Source organism: Haliotis rubra, unplaced genomic scaffold (genome assembly GCF_003918875.1).
Source record: "Haliotis rubra isolate DU_JTF1 unplaced genomic scaffold, ASM391887v1 Scf354, whole genome shotgun sequence".
NCBI classification, from domain to species: Eukaryota; Metazoa; Mollusca; class Gastropoda; order Lepetellida; family Haliotidae; genus Haliotis; species Haliotis rubra.
In genome coordinates, this window is record NW_025767029.1 from 845837 (window position 1) to 865969 (window position 20133).

The 20133-nt window shown below is 39.4% G+C and overlaps 1 protein-coding gene across 1 annotated transcript; it reads right to left on the reverse strand.

Moving 5' to 3' along the window:
• Nucleotides 1–18628, reverse strand: LOC124285169 (acid phosphatase type 7-like). The gene is given in 14 exon segments (XM_046721351.1): nucleotides 1–713; nucleotides 1337–1474; nucleotides 2048–2119; nucleotides 4647–4775; nucleotides 9244–9330; nucleotides 9332–9358; nucleotides 10686–10800; nucleotides 10913–10981; nucleotides 11787–11884; nucleotides 12303–12328; nucleotides 13595–13771; nucleotides 14885–14957; nucleotides 14959–15086; nucleotides 18492–18628. Coding segments are annotated over 14 exon segments (1320 nt in total). The 5' UTR covers nucleotides 18601–18628; the 3' UTR covers nucleotides 1–641.
• Between the last annotated feature and the right edge of the window lie 1505 nt (nucleotides 18629–20133).

The window sequence follows — 20133 nt, forward strand, 5'->3', positions numbered from 1 at the left end:
TTTTGTGATATACCCTACCCATATAGATCCTAATCTTCCATGTACAAAATAACCAGCATGACAATATTTTTGCAGTATAAAATTACGGAAGCAAATTTGTTGATATATTGTATCCCAACCAAGGGGACACACTGACCTGGCAAAAAGCATGGCCACCATCACACACATTGACACTAACACTTTCAGCCAGACCACAGGGCTGGTTAGATGTAAAACTTGCCAGCCCTGACCAAAACTTACCTGCCCACAAAATATCTTCATATATATGTGTAAATTTTAACCCGACCGTTGCGCAGGTGAATTTGAGAATCTGGCAGTCCATGTTGAAAATAATCCATTCCAGGCGGTAAGGCAAGCAGTTATTTCAAACGCTGCTTATGTCAAAGTGACCATCATGAAGAATGTGGGCAGACCAGTGGTTGACAGCAAGAGCAATAATTCAATCTTAACGATACACAGTCAGCAACGCTACCCTCATTATGATTGGTTCTGACAGAAAATATGCAACTTTGACCTATTCCGCCGTGTCCTCATGGGGATCCATCATCATCCATTCCATCCAAACTTCACCCAGATTAAGTACATAACAACACATGGATAACAATTACCAGCTGTATTGAGGGTTGATGGCTGACGTCTGCTTAGGCATTGCCCAGGCCATATGGTTCGTGTTTGTCCTTTATTAGAGTAAAGCTGTCGATGATCTTCCCGTTCTGAAGCACATTAAAAATGCAAGACATTAGCATTGACAACTAGTGATTTAGAAGCAGCCTCTTCACCACCATCTCCTAAACCCACCAACATCACATCACACTACAATTCATGTAACGTCTGATACCACTACCCTGTATACACATCTGTATCTAAGCCTGTATACATCCGCCCACTCACCATTGTCATCAGAAGTAGGACATCAATGTGGGTGTGGGTGTGGGTGTGGATGGTGTACTCACCTTGTCATCAGACACCTGTTGGAAGTCAATGTGGGTGTGGTTGGTCTACTCACCTTGTCATCACACACCTGTTGGAAGTCAATGTGGGTGTGGTTGGTCTACTCACCTTGTCATCAGACACCTGTTGGAAGTCAATGTGGGTGTGGATGGTGTACTCACCTTGTCATCAGACACCTGTTGGAAGTCAATGTGGGTGTGGTTGTGGATGGTGTACTCACCTTGTCATCAGACACCTGTTGGAAGTCAATGTGGGTGTGGATGGTGTACTCACCTTGTCATCAGACACCTGTTGGAAGTCAATGTGGGTGTGGTTGGTGTACTCACCTTGTCATCAGACACCTGTTGGAAGTCAATGTGGGTGTGGTTGTGGATGGTGTACTCACCTTGTCATCGGACACCTGTTGGAAGTCAATGTGGGTGTGGTTGTGTATGGTCATACGAGTGTAGCCATAGTCGGAGTCATGAAAAGCTGACCAAGGATTCGGGTTCTTGACAAACTTGTCAAGCCTTTCTTTGCACCCCTAGAGAGAAATATTTTTTCTGTTTATTTGCATCCTGTCATTAAATTGATCATTAACATTTTACAAGATTTTAATGCACACAACACAATGCAGACATTATAAGTTATCACATCGTGTCGAGGGAGATACAGGGTTTTATCAGTCCTGAGTAAGGTTGTATTCCCCTCGCCGGAGGGGAATACAACCTTACGAGGGACTGATAAAACCCCGTATTTCCCTCGACACGATGTGATAACGCATTTATCTAGCCGAATGTTTTTACTGAATCAAAAGAAAACAATACGCATCGAATCAACTTGTTTTTATTTATGTGAGATGCCATGTTGACACCAGCTGATCGAATGACCTCAATGCAGCGCACGTTACTAAAGGCTTGGCGATGCACGCTTTTCTCACTTCACGTGGTCACCGAGGCGTGGCGGGATAATACGACTTTTGTACTCCCTGCTCGCGGATCGTGACGGGTGTACATGGTATTTTATCAGAGTCAAGTGAACCAATCAAAACTCGACATTCTTACATGAGGCTGAATAATACCACTTGAAGCATGGATTAGTGTGTGATGCGACGTACCGCTGACCCTGTGATGATGTGGATGGGGGCCCCTGGGTTGGTGTATGGGTGCTCATAGCTGCCGTTGTACACCTGTATCATAAGACAATGTATATTGTAACATGTACATATATATTTCATATTCTTCATTTATCAAATTATCATCTTTACTTTGATCAATTTGATCATACTGCTAAGACTATGTTAAAGATATGTAAATTTCGATTTAATGCCAGAGTGAGTGAGTGAGTATGGTTTACGCTGCTTTTAGCAATATTCCAGCAATATCATGCCGGGGAACACCAGAAATGTTGTACCCATGTAGGGAATCAAACCCGGATCTTCGGCGTGACGAGCGAACGCTTAGACCACTAGGCTACCCCACTGCCCTTAATGCCAAAGTAATGTAATGGACATCAGGCATGCCTTGTCTTTGGCAAAATACTAACACCTTTAAGTATATATAAATTATTACCACTGTGTTTTTGTAATGTAAATATCAAATGCTGAGAAGAAACCTTGCATATTGCAAGCCTTCGGCTTGATAATATATACTCTTTTCTGTAGTATAGTATTTATGATGCAGAAATACATAAGGATGAAACCCTTGTTATCGTTTCACAAATATGTCTTTTATAAGGGGAATTGCCGGCAAAGCCACATTTTCAATACACAAACTGAGCAGAGAGTTACCGACTAGTAAAAAAAACACCCCTGATATAATTGTTTATATAAGTAGTCAGTTTAAGAAAATCTCAAATAATTTTTATATAGAATAAACATATGATCAAAGGATCACAACAAGTTGGGTAGTGGGCAGAAGTTTCACCAAAGTCTGTGTGGAACCACTTTGGGAATGATGGCCATCGGACCAATAACAACCTTGAGGGGTGGCATCACAAGATCAACCAGTTAGCCCGAAAGTGCCACCCCAACATTTTTAAGATTGTCAAACTGTTCAAATGCGAATAATCACTTACGGAAGTTGCAGTCTTGAGACTGTCGACCCACTGAACAGCCGCTTCAAGACGCAAGAAATACAGAAATATTGACAGCCGACTAAGGTCACAGAAGACACAGATGGTAAATCAGCATTTGACTGATGTAGAGTATGCAGACAACGTCAACCAACCTGCTCCATTTAGATTGAGTGAGTTTAGTTTTACGCCGCACTCAGCAATATTCCAGCTATATGGCGGCAGTCTGTAAATAATCGAGTCTGGACCAGACAATCCAGTGATCAACAGCATAAGCATCGATCTGCGCAATTGGGAACCGATGAAATGTGTCAACCAAGCCAGCGAGCCTGACCACCCGATCCCCGACTCCATTTAGAATGAACTATACTAGGCTATACTATGTGTATGTTTGCGATTGACGCTGAGAATTAATTACGAGAATTGATGATGATGTGAATTAAATATTGTGAGTTATGTGAGTGTTATCATACTATGCTTGTTATGATTGTGAAACCTCGAGTGAATAAAACTGAAAATAATGGTATATATCTTTGCTTTTCTATGTTAGATACGGTACCCTATTACGGGGCTTAACAATGTTGTGATAGCATTGCCGCCAAAGCCACATTCCCCTGTTGTTCATCCGTGTCCTTTAGCGGGAACGCCACCCGAATTTCAGCCTGTTTTTTTCTCAAATGTGGCTTTGCCGGGCTGTAACCTACCAGACAACTGATTATTGTGTTCACTGCTATCTCTTGGCAGTCATTTGAAGTGTGTCTTTGTTAATTACTTGTCAACACATACCCCACGCAGTACGATTGGGCAGTGAGGAAATGCAATTAAGAGTCTGTTAGCAATGAATACATCTAACAGATATATAAAGCATAGTCACGATGCTCACAGACTTCTTCACTTCATAAAGGCACATGTACATACATTGTATATTTATCTACAGTATCCAGTGCTAGTTTACATGTTTCTGTGTACCAATCCTATTACTGCTTGTTGTTGTTGTTTATCACCTGTTATTATTATATCCCCGCTACGAAGTAACAGGGGTTTATAGCGTTCATTTTGTCAGTCCGTCCGTCTTTCCGTCCCGAAACATTGTCCGGAGCATATCTCCTAAAGCTTACATGCTATATTCACCAAAGTTCACACACATGTTAATCATTACCTATAGATGTGCCTTTTGCTATTTTAATGTTTATCAGAATGTTCTTTTGGCTGTTTCCATGGAAACACAACTTAGTGCAAAATGTGTTTCATGGTTATCTTGTCCAAAGTTGGAAGCATGGGTTTGTGAGCTGTGCTCACTTCTACACTTGTTATGTGTGTACTAAATATGTAAATCTGAAAGAATAAATTTTCATTGTGCAACTCCCGAACGTGTTTCTTCAAATAGCCAGACAACTCGCTATCCGGACAATTTTCAGACGTAACCAAAACGTCTGTGTAAACAGGGCTCGATTGTACATTGTTATACAAAGTTTATTGTTTTGCCTTTATTGTAATGCTAGCACTATCCAATACAAGATAAACAAAACTTCATTAAGGCAAATTAAAAGTACCAACTCTCAGTATTTCTTAGGATATTCAAATATGTGGGTTTCAAACATTTCCAAACAAAACAGAAGATTCTGGTTAAGCTAGAAACTCACCTTTCTGTTGTAGACAGGCCACAGTCGTTCATATGAGTGTTCGTGAGCCCACAATGCCACGTCAACGCCGTACTTGTCAAACATATTCTCAAGTCCACCGACATGGATAAAAGGGATGCCTACCCTCACCTGGAAAAAGACAGACACTGAGACAACTCTGTAAGAATTACTTTAAACAGTGAGTATGGGTTGTATTAACTATGTCCAACCCTGGAGAAATGTGTCATGTATATTGTCAAACCTTGGCAACACTTTGAATGAACTGAGTCAAACTTATCCAACAGATCGCAACAGTGTAATCACTGATCACATCAAACATTTTTTGTATGAATGTTTAATGCCACTCTCTGTAATGTTCCAGCGACCGACATGAAGGTGGCTTGTAAGTAATTGAGCCTTGACCAGGCAATCCTCTGGGAAACGTAAGCATGAATTGAGTCAAATGGAGGGGATAGGTTGTGTGAAGCTAGTCTCTATTGGAGATATCTTGCATGAATCAAAGGCTAACTGGTCTGCAAATAGGGTTGCACAACAGACAAAACATTACCAGTCTTCCTGTATGTGAGCGAAGCGAGCAAAGGTTGGCAACGTACTTCCTTCACTTCAGTTAGAAAATATTTTCAAAGTCAAATAAAATATTGCCACCATCAAGGTTAGACGCCCATGTCCTCACAGGGTTGTACTCTCTGATGGCATATCAACTCGTTCGGTTTACTCCCAAAAGTTAGACGTCCTAAAAGTCAGACATCCCAGTTGTCGGACAAATTAATCAGGCGTGACTGTGATTACAACCTAGTCTTACCCACTGATATAATGAACCTGTCCCATACACTAACGAAATGGTTTTCACATTTGTACAGAAATACTTTGATCAGAATACTAATGTTGACTGGCTTACTCAATCACTGGGTTCTCCATTGTGTTTTCACAATGTTCAGGATTATAGATTTGTTTTGTTTTTGAGTTTTCATTAACCTAATGGAGTTACTTCATTCATAACATTGTGTTTCCAACATAAACAATATAAAATATAAAAAGAAGTACAGGGTGTAGGGTTAACATTCAATCATAATAGGAAAGCATCATCCACTCTACTAAATTCAACAAACACTAAATACAAAATGTAAACATTATCACCAAACACGCAATTGATGTTGCCATAACCAGACTAAGATTAGCAAATTGCAATCTTAGTCACTATGTTCATCATTATTCACTTAATAAACATGTTTTTAAACATGGGTTGGTTGTAGAGCAACATATTAACAAAATACAGTCAAATTAAACAGGTTCCTGTCCTCAAACAATATCAATAACCATTTATTATACTACATATATATTAAATTCCAAATCTCTATTACTCTTTACCCATTTCATATTTTTTACCTATTTTACCTTAGGTGTGCATGTGACGCTAAATAAAGCAAATAAGAGAGTAGAATACGTGAAGTCACAGAAGGGTACTCCTCAGGTATTCCTTTCCTTCAAGGCCACACACAAGAACAGAGTACACCAAGAACAGAGTCAGGGGAGAGTTTGTTCACTGGCAATGTGGAAGAGGAAGAGGGTCTACAGGGAAACTGAGAACAGGCTGATGCGTCTGCAAGGGAGGCTGCGTGCAGGAGGGATGACAAACATGGAGTTCCTCGATGCAGTTGGGCATTTGCTCAGACTTGGTTGACATTCTTGCCTGTACAGTGAATGATGTGAAAGATGTCAAATCTTGAATGATTTAATTGACCATTTAAATTATCTTGTTAAATTAACTTATTTTGTTTTAGTGCCAAATAAAGTCATTATAAAGTCATACATGGATCATTTAAATTATCTTGTTGGATTAACTTATTTTGTTTTATGTCAAATTAAGTCATTGTCATTATCCATAATCTCTTCTCTTTGTGTTTGGATTAGTACATTTGGACTAGTCCATTAATTAACGAAAGTAACAGTGTAGTGAACCTCAGTGCAACCAACCATAACCTTTGTTGTTTTAACGCGTCTAACTTTTGGGACGTCTAACTTTTGGGAGGACATCACTCGTTCCTCACCTCCATTACCCATGCCAGCTTCTGGTACATTTTTCTCTCTGTTGCGCAACCCTAAGTGCTCTACAGTTTGCCTGTGCATGCCTTGAGTCATAGTTAGAGGATACTAAACAACCTTTCGTGTAAAACCATTTTTATTAAACGAGTTCATGATTTGGTATCAAACAGGGTTTTACACAGACTTTGAAAAATGGGAGTCATGGTGACTCAAAGCATTGTATTTTTGGGAGTCATTTTCAATATTTGGGAGTCATGAAAATTTTAGTGTAACATTTCTTTGTGTAAATCAAAAAGCAAGAGTTTTGATACGATTTTTTTGTTTAGTGTTGTTTTGTCATTTATATGATTAGTTATAATAGCATGTTTTTCACTGTTCAATTCAGACCTAACAAAGTCCAGTATACTGTATACAAGCAGGTTCACCATCAATATACCTGACATAAATTGCAAGCTTTTTATCTATGGTGATGTCACAAGTCTCATCCAACATAAGGCCAATGTATAGACTGCTCTTTATGGCTTCAATCTGCTGTTCTTCCATAACATGGAAGATTGATTCCTCAATGATATGAGGATTTCTGTGAAAGTTACTGCAGTGTTATACACCATTGATAACTTGCAGATACATCGAATCTTTAAAAGTATCAACAGGGATTTTTATTTAGCTCTGACATAAACAGTAAACACTTGTTTAATTTGACCATCGGTCTGCCTTTTCTGCAATTTTGACAGATGTACTGAAATGCTGTTGCATTTCGTGAATTTTAACTGCGTCAATGTCATCTTTAGAAGCTTGATGTCTCGTTCATGTTGACTTCTGAAAATTTTGACAACCATATATTTTGCCGCTGGTATCAGTGCTCATCAGTGGAAAAGTCAGATTTGTTTTTCTGGCTTTCATTACCGAAAAACGAGTAAAGCGATTGCTGTTTCTTAGCAGGACATACAATGCTTACATGACCAAAACATTGTCCAAATATAGCGAATGATGTATTCAACTGCTATTGGCTGTCTCAATATAGTGAATGACATAGGTACTTAAATGCTATTAGCTGGTATCTTTACCGCATTCTAGCATGGCTCTTTCTTTAGCCTTTTTCCATCACAAGGAATAGGTATTTCAATGTAACAACTGCAGGGATCTTTTTACTACTGTTAATTTTCATTTAATTATTGATTTTTTAAAAGAAATAGACTTGTTACATAAATTTTGATATGTTTTGTAAATAGATAAATATTTTATAATTGGTAGTTTAGATTATCAACTGGGATTGTTCAGGGCTGTATCCTTTAAGGGGGTTAAAGTACTGTAAAATTATTGTCCTCCTGAGAGGGTAAGGAAGTCCCAAAACATTCAAAGTAAATTTATACTACTTTTTTAAGCGCAGTATATATGTCATTTTAATTTATGGCTAGATTGTCAATACTTGCTAACATCTGAAGGGATGGTGTAAACCCAGCTAGGGTCCATGCAGGAAGCAAATGTACTGCAAGTCCCCATGGTCCCTAGTATGGTGATCTACCTTCAGTTGTTGGCAATATCTAGCCTGTTTTTATATTGTATTGTCTTCTGTAATTATGCTGTTTTAGAGTTACATACTAGTTTTATGTTCATGTCTGTCATATTCTAGTTGGTTTTACTGTCCTTTGTTAACAGTGTTTTTATTTATAAATTTACCTTTATGCATTCTAGAATTATTACATGTTTTTTGTGACGATATGGCTGAAATATTGCCGATGTGACTTTAAATGTTAACTCACTCACTCACTGTCTATAGCCTTTCGGTATTCACATACTTTCTGTTAATATGACGAGCGTTTTCAACACAATTTGCAATTATACGAAAGCTATCATTGTTTTCTTATCAAATCGATTTTATGGAACTGAATTCTAAGAGTCACTCATAAAACTTGTGTCAAGCTTGACTCGTATGATAATACTTTGAGAGTCTTTTAGAAAATTGTTGCGTCAAATACGCAGGAATCACGCGTCATGTAAAACCCTGATCAAACAAGCGAAAACGAGTTTGGTGTTATATCTTTCACAAGTTAAATAAAAAAATTATTTCATGGAAGCAAGTTTAGTATTCTGTTTATTACTCTCAAACATAAAATGATAGAAACTGCCTACAGTGTGATGACTATCAGCTTTCCACGACTCAAGCATGGTCTAATACCATTGTGGCAGAGGTAAAACAATTTTACACTGCAGTATCTGCCATGGCGAGTCAAAACTGGAGATAGGTTGTGTGAAGCAAGTCACTATCGGGGAAGTCTTGCATGAATTGAGTCAAATACAGGGTTTAACCTGCATAAAACCCACAAACACTTTCAGAAACCTTAAAGCAAATTCTAAATACAAGTTACATGTAGTCAAAATGCTTAGTCGATATTCTATGTTATGTAACCTTTCAAAGCAATCTCTGTTGGCTAAATGTGAACAGATTTCAATTTTGACTTTGTTTCATTAAAAAGCAAAAAAACACAACAGTAGTTCATTCTGAAACAAGGATTTGTAACTCATTTCGCTGACACCAAGTCCTCCTTCTTACCAAACTTTCATTCCTTGTGCAGTCATCTTTATCAGTGTTGGAGCAGTACATGGGTCTGTGTCCCATTGTGATGATCCATGGTCGCTTCAGCTCGGTTCTCCGGCAGATTCGCTTTCTGAGATTTTCAGACAGTTGCAATTATAACAACATTAATAATGGACTTATTAATGGACTATATACACAGGCAAACTGTAGCACAAACAGGGTTGCGCAACAAAGAGAAAATGACCAGTCTTCGTATATGCGAGCGAAGCGAGCAAACCTGTTTGCGCTACAGTTTGCCTGTGCTATATAACGGTGACCGGACAAAATCCACCCCAAAATTGCCACCCCGGACAAAATCCACCTCTTCTTAACAAAAAAATGGACAAAATCCACCCTTCTCAAATTGCTTTTGTTAAAAGTTTTAGTGTGTCCTGATCTTTGATCAAGTTGTTTTTCTCAAGCATTGCAAGCATTGCTTTGATAGCATTTATGTTTTCCTAATTGGCTGTTGTTCCTAGATGTTGTTTCAAACATTAAAGGTTTCTCCATTTGTCACATTTTGAAAAGAACCAGAACAACCACCAAACGTCTCCAAGAACGCCTTGAAGATCTGTGCAAGACCTACGCAGTGAAGGAAAAGACACTCGAGGCCGTTGTTTGTGTTGTTGAAATGTAGCAAGATGTTTAGTCATAGATATGTTTGAATGTGTGATTCATAAATGTGAAATGTGAAAATGTGCAATTGTCATATTTATATATGCAAAAATGTGCTTACATATGTATTTTGGTTGTTTTTGTTATCGATTATGAATGACTGATATGAATAAACTTCATTTTTGTGACTAAACATGTCATTAGTTTTGTTTTTGTAGGGTAGAATTTATTAGGGGTGGATTTTGTCCGGGTGGATTTTGTCCTAGGTTGCAATTTTGGGGTGGATTTTGTCCTGGATTCTATATAACACCTGGGCAGAGAGAGAGGGGGGAGAGACACCAGAATGGGGCTTGTCATTCTATCATACTTGAAGTACATGTACTCCATACCATCTCCATTATCAGCCAGGAGTGACTCAGTGGGGGTACATTAGGCTACTCCAGGCCCATAGTGGCAGAGGATACAAGGCTTCAGGGGTTGCACCACCTTCAATAATTGAGCACAGGTCTTTATAGAGCCTCCTCCTCAACTCTCTCAATAGCATTGAGTGTCCAAGTTACAGTTTTACACCATGTGATTAATTATACCCCAGTCCTGTCATGGAAGAGGCCTTAATGAACAGGCTTAACCTTATGTTTATATAGAATACATTCCTTAAAGACTGGTCTAGAGGTTATTCATGGTGTGCTTATTGGAGTTGGGCTTAATATGGAAAATGTGGTAAATATCACTGGTAAATGCTTTAACCACTGTGATTGAAGAAGTAGTGTTTCCAAGATGATAAGGCACAGCATGACTTTTACCTTGAGGTCCTCTTCCAACCATTCGTACTGCATCAGTAACTGCCCAAACCCGTACTCTAGATAGTAGTAATACTCAGTGCTAAGCGAGATTATGTGGGCAGGTCCCATGTCAAAACTGAAATACAGAAGTAAATCCTGAAAGATTCATTATACTTTCAGAAATATTATGTGTATAGGGAAAGTGTAGGTTCTCTTCGTTCCTCTATAAAACTTCCACCAAGACTCACCTGTAGAACATGTGCTCAGACTGCTCATCAAACGGCATGGTGAATCGGTTCTTGTAGTTGGAGAAGTTGCTGGAACAAGTGAGTGGGGTGGCATGATTGAGTGAGTGAGTTAGGTCTAGAAGTTAAAACCAGTTTAAAAATTAGTAGATACATATCACAGCACGTCAATGAAGGAAAGCCAAATGTGATGCAATATCACAGTTCTGAGACAAAACAAAACCTGTACTTCTGAGTTTGACTTTGTCCCCACATCTCAGAGACGTCAAGATGAAAAGTAAAAATTAGCAAAAATTTGTTAACTGGATTTAAGCAACTCCATCATTACAGGGCTTAATAGTAACTTACATTTAACATTTGCAAAGGATATTTGTATGACAATGCTGACAAAATCCAAAAAAGAGTGAAATAACATTTGTTTTCTTTGTAGGATTTTGGAAATTTCTAAAGTGTACTTGTTACTAGATAATAATAGAATGGTTTATATTTTTTTCTCAAAACTTCTGGGAGAATTGAGTTATATTCAAAACAATTCAACTAAATTTCCAAGAATTAGTTGCCACAAATAATGCTTAGCCGTGATGATATGAACATATGTATTCTTGCATTCTTAAACAAAAAGACTGCATAGCCTAACTTTGAATTTTTTACTGTGTTCAATGTGCAATAATCTATACAAGGACTTTCTGCAGACATAGGGCAATACTGATTGTGAATATATTGAATCATACAGAGGTCAGAAACAAGTGATGGACAAGATGGACAAACTGTAAATACCCATGTAGTTGCCATTATATAATGTTTAGTGGTCCACAAACCAAGCCTTTCAAGTCCGACTTGTTACTTAATAATAACGAAACTTTGTGAACCCACTCACTACTTGTTTTCATGGTTGCCAGGGCAGGTCATGTAAGGGAGATAACCAGCGATGCTCTGAATCTGTCCCATAAAGGCATCTCCAATTCGACTGTTGTTCTGAAAGTCAAATAGACAATATGTGTACTGGCTGGTAGATACTGACCTTCCATGTTATGTTAACTGTGTTCTCTGTACTATGTACACCCCTATCCCCTGTCTCTTTCTTCAAAAATGTGGATGTGCCTCTGTGTACATTACAGTTAAATATGGATTAGATATTCATCATTACAGGAGATACACACAGAAGCATATTTCACATATCTCCAGTTGGACGTATACTTTTCTAAATGCTGATTTTGCTATGCTAGATATCATGTTGATAAGCATATCAATTACTGTTACGATATCTGTAAATGTTTTAATGTTTTTCACCTTCACTGAACAATTACCACAGATACAAAAACGGTCATATCTTGAAATATTCTATAAACGACATCTAAATATTTCATGTTACTTTATGCTGCTTTTTGCTTACCGCATCCAAGTCATAGGCCAAGTCTCCTACAAGATACAAGAAGTTGCCATTAGTTTACCTGCTTCCAAAGCAAGCTGCTTTTAACTTACTGGACACAACTATAAAAGAATTATTTTGATTGACTGGACACTGCCATGTCAAGCTGTCTTCTTTTTATCGGACGAAAATGAAACAAGTCGTCTTTTGTTTACTGGACACAACTACAACAACAGCCATCACTATATCCCCTGCAATGGCAAAATACTCTTCATGAATATGTCGTTGACAAAACTCAATGTCTGTTTTATTGACACCTATGTGTCTGCCTGCCTGGTTGCTAATGACAATATTCAATACACAACTTCGATATGACCACATGCAATTTGAACTTAACACCTATCAGGCCATACACCATAAACAAAACGCATTGATTTATGGCCAGAGTTCGGTCTCTGTCACATTATGTAATTACACAGACAGGCAGGTGTGATACTTGTACACATGACATGTAATGATGTCTGTTGATTGCAAAATGTTATACACAAAAAATGAGCATGTATTTACAAAACCCAACATCTCTATATATACACACACAATGAGCCGTGAGGGAATCTGTAAATGAACCAGCCGTTACACTTGAGTGCACACCAGCCCACTCTGACTGGGTTCGGTATCCCGGCTGCTTCATTTCTTGGGAAGTAAACTCAAGTACAAAATATTGCACTTTTGATTTGCGATTATATGCTTATAATTTTGTTTATATGTTTTTTCATAATCAGCAATGTATATTATATGTCATGAATAAGTGATAATTGTGTTTTAACTATGTTTGATTTTTTGGTTGCATGTGACCTTTAAGTTCTGCTCTGGAAAAGAGTACTACCACCAAATTCAGTCAAAGCCAAACTTGTTGCCATGGAAACACAAAATGATTTTATTCAGAATTCCAAAACTACCAAAAGGCACCAGTTCACCACTAGACCTATCTATGTGCCAAATGTGGTGAAGAAATATTGTACAGTTTCCAAGTTCTGCTCCGGAAAAGAGCACTACCACCAATTTCAGTTGAAGTCAAACTTGTTGTCACCAGGAAATGCTAAAAAATGTTTTATTCAGAATTCCAAAACTACCAAAAGGCACCAGTACAATAGTTTTAAAGTTCTGCTCCGGAAAAGATGAATGTGCATGGAAGGACGGATGCACAGAGTCCATCTTAATACCCGGGGGATAAAAAGATGCTAAGTTGCCAGGCGTGGCAGCAAGCACAACCTTATAGATGGCCTACCGACTGTGACAGCAGAGGACCTACCTACCTACATGTAACACAGTATCATACATGTCCACCTCTCTCTGAAGTCGGGGCAGAGACTGGGCGTTAGAGTTGCCCATGTCACCGAACATGACCAGACGTGGACTCCAGTTATTCCCTTTGGGCATGGCGGTAAAGTTGAACATATCGCTCCAGCCATAGTAACTCCCACAGTGATAATCTAGGGTAAATGAAAACAAACAGAATATGATCCTGCCGATCATTTAATTGTAGTTTTGTACTAGCAAGTGAACCACACAATAAACTTAAGTATTTGTCCGTTTGTTTCACATAGGTAAAGACGTACTGCCACATATAATTTATCTGTCTGTCAAATAATAAGCCTGTCCAGGAGTAAGCCAAGTGATTAGTAATCTTTACATATGCAAAATAGAATTTCTCTCCAAGGGTAAGCCCATGAACGCAATTCCCTGCATATACATGTATTTACAGTATTTCAGTCCAGGTGTAAGCCCATGAACGCAATTCCCTGCATATACATGTATTTACAGTATTTCAGTCCAGGTGTAAGCCCATGAACGCAATTCCCTGCATATACATGTATTTACAGTATTTCAGTCCAGGTGTAAGCCCATGAACGCAATTCCCTGCATATACATGTATTTACAGTATTTCAGTCCAGGTGTAAGCCCATGAACGCAATTCCCTGCATATACATGTATTTACAGTATTTCAGTCCAGGTGTAAGCCCATGAACGCAATTCCCTACATATACATGTATTTCCAGTATTTCAGTCCAGTGTAAGCCCATGATACATATACATGTATTTACAGTATTTCAGTCCAGTGTAAGCCCATGAACAGTATTTTACAGTATTTCAGTCCAGGGGTAAGTCCATGAACCCAGAGTAACCAATTCCCTACATATACTTACATAAGTTACAATATTTCTGTCCCAGAGTAACCTCAGTGATTGCAACTCCCTACATACCCTTACAGTATCTTTGACCACTGTTAGCCCATGATTGTAACTCCCTATGTAAACTTACACTAGTTTGTAACTCCCTGTGTAAACTTACACTAGTTACAGTATTTCTGTCCCGGAGTAAGCCCATGATCGTAACTCTGTACATATACTTACAGTATTGCTGTCCCGGAGTAAGCCCATGATCGTAACTCTGTACATATACTTACAGTATTGCTGTCCCGGAGTAAGCCCATGATCGTAACTCTGTACATATACTTACAGTATTTCTGTCCTGGAGTAAGCCCATGATCGTAACTCGATCTTTACATATACTTACAGTAACTGTCGATCTTTACATATTCTTACAGTATTTCTGTCCCGGAGTAAGCCCAGTGATGACGACTCTGTGTATGTACTGGGCCCTGTGCTCCGTCCCTCCGATCCACAAAGTGGGTGCTGTAACCAGTGGCCTGCTGGTTGACAGTGGCTGGACTCAGGCCATATTTGACGACAGAAGTGTTAGTGGAGTTGAGGGTGCTCCAAGTCACTATCATCTGGGTGGGGTCACCTAAGCCAAAAAACATTAGTTACTATGGTTACAAGATACAAATTAATGACAGTGACACATCAATTTACCTAAACATGACTTGTTTAGCGCATCCACAGGGACTCGGAAAAAGTCCAAATACTGAAAAAATTCCAATCAAGTGACAATAAGTTATCACTGTGTTTGCTACTAGCTGGGTTATGGTATTACTTGCAATTTAATTACTGTAACAATGTGATGATCATGATACACAATACAATAGCAGTATTAAAAATAAAATTTAAGTGTCTGGGACCCCCATTTTGTTGTCCAGGACCCCTGACAAATTAAGAGTATGAGTCCCAGGGACCCTTAAGTACAGGACTCCAGGTAAATCCCTGCATGGCCAACAAAAGTGATTCAGCTTAACATCATATGAAATGATGCATTCATGAGGAACCTTGTTCATCATCAGGGGCCGAGGAGATGTAATCAGTATGCCTCACAGACCATACAATTAAATATATACAATCAGGCAAACTATTGTGATTTGCAAATGAAGAATGCTCAATATGTTTTGGTAATGGTCATCTGCTACAGCAATGCTATATCACACAATAATATGCTGATAAATAGCCACATTTCCATAACATTTAACTGTTAATGTGGTTACCACTGTGGAGGCACCCTACAATATCTATCACATGTTGAAAATATCATGATACTAAGGAAAATATGTCTTTTCACACAAAACTTTATTACTGAAACACATTCATTTACGGAAGTGCTTTGTTAAGCAACTCAACCAACATGGACATTCTTAAATCTACACAGGTGTTTATCATAAAAGCAAATCTGTTTCATGTTGGCACCACTGACTCACAAGTCTTAATTTGCACATGTTGACCTTTGTTACTATATTATTTAAGTCTTGAAATATGTTTAGATCAATCTTCTTATTGTTCATCGTTACTGGACTGGTATTGATGTAAACATTCTTGCTTGTTTACCAGTCTGTGTTTGTTTTGGACAAATAAACATGTTTAAAACATATCAATACTGCGACATAATTCTGCTATCAGTGAGCTCAAATTTACCCATTGCCAATTTGCATTCTATAGTCAGGTTTTTGTTGGTATAGCGATATTGAAAAAGCATGTTGCAGGCTTACATAGGGAAAATGCTAGAAGGCTGGTGAATGTTGGTGATGGTGGTATATATGCTGCTACTCCCATGCATTTTATCAGGGAGACCATATAACGGGGACTGGTCACTCCTCGAAAAGCCCCTTAGCGTATGCCTCGGCTTGTCACATGACCAGTGTAGCCAATATGGTGGCAGCGTAGTTTTTAAGATTGAGCCCGTTTTTTTTTCAACAGCTGATTACATTCGCTGAGAGTTGTGACAACTGAAAACGTACATGTAGAAGATAAGTTACCTATTCTGTCACTTCATTTTAAGTCAAATAATTGTTATTAGTGTCAGTATTAGTGCAGTAGATTTGTAGTAAAGTTTCAAGTCGGCATGTTGTAGCTCACTGGCTTCAATTCTCGGTACACAGCGAAGAAAGACGTGTTTGCAAGTAACATTGATAGTTTTATAACTAAAAAAAATTGTTTGGGTGTATTTGAGGTGTGTGAAAAATATGACATATCGCCGATCTGCCATTGAAATACTACAGTGCGTTGTTTGAGTGTTTCTAGTTATTGTTCTAAAACATCTTTCACATACACCTTTAATTTTTATGAGGGGAATATACCATCAGGTGAAAGGTGTTTGCAAGTAATAGTGATAGTTTTATCATTTTAAAAAAATTGTTAGCGTGTACTTGAGGTGTGTGAAAAATATGACATATCGTCGATCTGTTCTGATCTGCCACTGATGCTTGTGATGCTTGAGTGTTATAGTTCTAAAACTTCTTTCTTTCTTGTTGATCTTAGTATTTGACAAAACTGGAAAGGTGTTTACAACGATTTGTGATAGTTCTAAACTTTCTGTTTTTGAGGGGTGTGTGACTATGTCAGTTAACATTCTGTCAATGCCAATGCCATTTCACACATGCAATAAGATATCTGAGTTATTTACTAATGTAACAAATGTCTGTAAGTAGATTTAAAAAAAAAAGGACAGCTGATGTTAACGCATGTGTTTTAGCGATAGTTTTGCGTTCTTTAACATGTTTGGGATGGCCGTGGTGTATCATTTATTCTTTCATTCATTCACATATGTATTGCTTTCTGTTGTTCTTTTTCTCTATTGCTTTCATTCATTCACATATAATTCTTGCTCTTCATTCATTCATTCATTCATTGTAAAATTCCGACTGTGTGTGTTGGAGCATGACGAGGCACACGCTAATTAGTACAAATGGTAAAGAAAGCAAGCGAGTGACCTATCCCTGTTGTAGATTATCCCTGATTTTATTCAATGAGCTGGAAAATAGAATGTTTTACACACGTTCTGCTTCCTGATACCTCTACTCAAAATAATCTGCTGCCATTGTTGACCCCCTGGTTGAGTGACATGCGAGAAAGTTCAACAAGACTGATCCTCTTTAGGGAACACACTGAATGTCTGCCCAGCAGCACCTCCCTACTTAGAAACCGGTACATAGGACCTGTCTAGACCAGATTTTACTGGTCTTCACGATTTTGTCGTACATGCTGCTTGAACATGACAAAATGGTTTATTTAAATATTATGTTTACTTTCTGTCAAAGTAGTCTCCACTCATCAGTATGATGTATACTAATTCACGAAGGCTAACAACCCACCAGCTGTGGGAGATGCATAGCCGAGAGCCGCGATGCGGTCCATAGGCTAATAGCCTATGGACAGCATCGTGGCTTGCCTATGGCATAGGCGCCTGACTCTGATATATTTATAAGTATGACCTATATTATATACATTATGCGGTCCTATACAGTCAAGACAGGGTCATGTCTTGACTGCATAGGACGGCATCGCGGCTCTCGGCTAGGAGATGCACTCTTCTCCTGTTATAACATGACTTGTAGTATGTAAAAATACATTTCTGCTTGTTTATCAATCCATTCCACTTCTAAATGCCCTTCAAAGATTAAAAAAAAAGGCTAGAATGCACTTTACCGGGCGCAGCCCTCGCTGCTCCCTTTACGATCCTTAGGGTTTAGGGTATGCCACCCTTTACGATCCTTAGGTTAGGGGTTAGGGGTTAGGGTTAGGGTTAGGGTTAGGGTTAGGGAAACCCAGCAGCGCTAATTAATCTGAAAAAGTGCGCCCGGTAAAGTGCAGTACTCAAAAAAAACACTATTGTGAAACTCAGTTTGAAACTGGGAAATAACCAAGCCTTGATTTTTGCCCAGTTTCAAAGTGATTCAAGACGGGCAGCGGCTACACAAAGATAGACTACATCTATAAGAACAGTCTAAGTCATCTCTTACTCTGATAATGCTGTGAAAACACTTACGGCCATATGACAAGTGTATCTGCTCTGGTTGTTGGTAACTTATGCCATAGGATCTCTGTAAAACTGTCACAAATACCAAGGCACACAACATCGCCCCTACCGCCGCCATGCTGGATTTGTATTGACACGAGTGTTTATGGTCACATGACCCGGGAATGGTCACGTGAAAATGAGCCGTTTTGGGTCGCGCTTCCAATTAAGACTAAAACTCTTCAAATCCAGTTTTTAATCCTTTCACTGCAGTGATTTTTCATATACAAGTCAGAGATTCGGCGACGGCGACTACTACGTATACTATACGTATTTATTTTTAAATTGAGAAGTTGACGCGCTTTACTTTAACCACTTTGCAGTGCCACAGGTCCGGTCACAGTACCAGGTCGCCGTGACTTGGTTGATATATAGCCTGCTAGCTGGGTCCGGGCACAGTTATCAGGCCACCGTGACATGGTTGATATATCCTGCTAACTAGGTCCGGCCACAGTTATCTGGCCACCGTGCAGACATGGTTGATATATCCTGCTAGCTGGGTCCGGCCACAGTTATCAGGTCGCCGTCACATGGTTGATATATCCTGCTAACTAGGTCCGGCCACAGTTATCTGGCCACCGTGACATGGTTGATATATCCTGCTAGCTAGATCCGGCCACAGTTACCTGGCCACCGTGGCATGTTTGATATATCCTGCTAGCTAGATCCGGCCACAGTTATCAGGTCGCCGTGACATTTTTTATATATCCTGCTAGCTAGATCCGGCCACAGTTACCTGGCCACCGTGGCATGTTTGATATATCCTGCTAGCTAGATCCGGCCACAGTTATCAGGTCGCCGTGACATTTTTTATATATCCTGCTAGCTGGGTCCGGCCACACTTACCAGGCCACCGTGACATGTTTGATATATCCTGCTAGCTAGATCCGGCCACAGTTATCAGGTCGCCGTGACCCTGCTAGCTGGATCCGGCCACAGTTACCAGGCCACCGTGACATGTTTGATATATCCTGCTAGCTAGATCCGGCCACAATTATCTGGCCGCCGTGACATTTTTTATATATCCTGCTAGCTAGATCCGGCCACACTTACCAGGCCACCGTGACATGTTTGATATATCCTGCTAGCTAGATCCGGCCACAATTATCTGGCCACCGTGACATGTTTGATATATCCTGCTAGCTAGATCCGGCCACAGTTATCAGGCCACCGTGACATGGTTGATATATCCTGCTAGCTAGATCCGGCCACAATTATCTGGCCACCGTGACATGGTTGATATATCCTGCTAGCTAGATCCGGCCACAATTATCTGGCCACCGTGACATGTTTGATATATCCTGCTAGCTAGATCCGGCCACAGTTATCAGGTCGCCGTGACATGTTTGATATATCCTGCTAGCTGGGTCCGACCACAGTTATCAGGTCGCCGTCACATGTTTGATATATCCTGCTAGCTAGATCCGGCCACAGTTATCAGGTCGCCGTCACATGTTTGATATATCCTGCTAGCTGGGTCCGGCCACAGTTATCAGGTCGCCGTCACATGGTTGATATATCCTGCTAGCTTGATCCGGCCACAGTTATCAGGTCGCCGTCACATGGTTGATAATGATATATAGAGGCTTTAATGATATATAGATACCGAGGC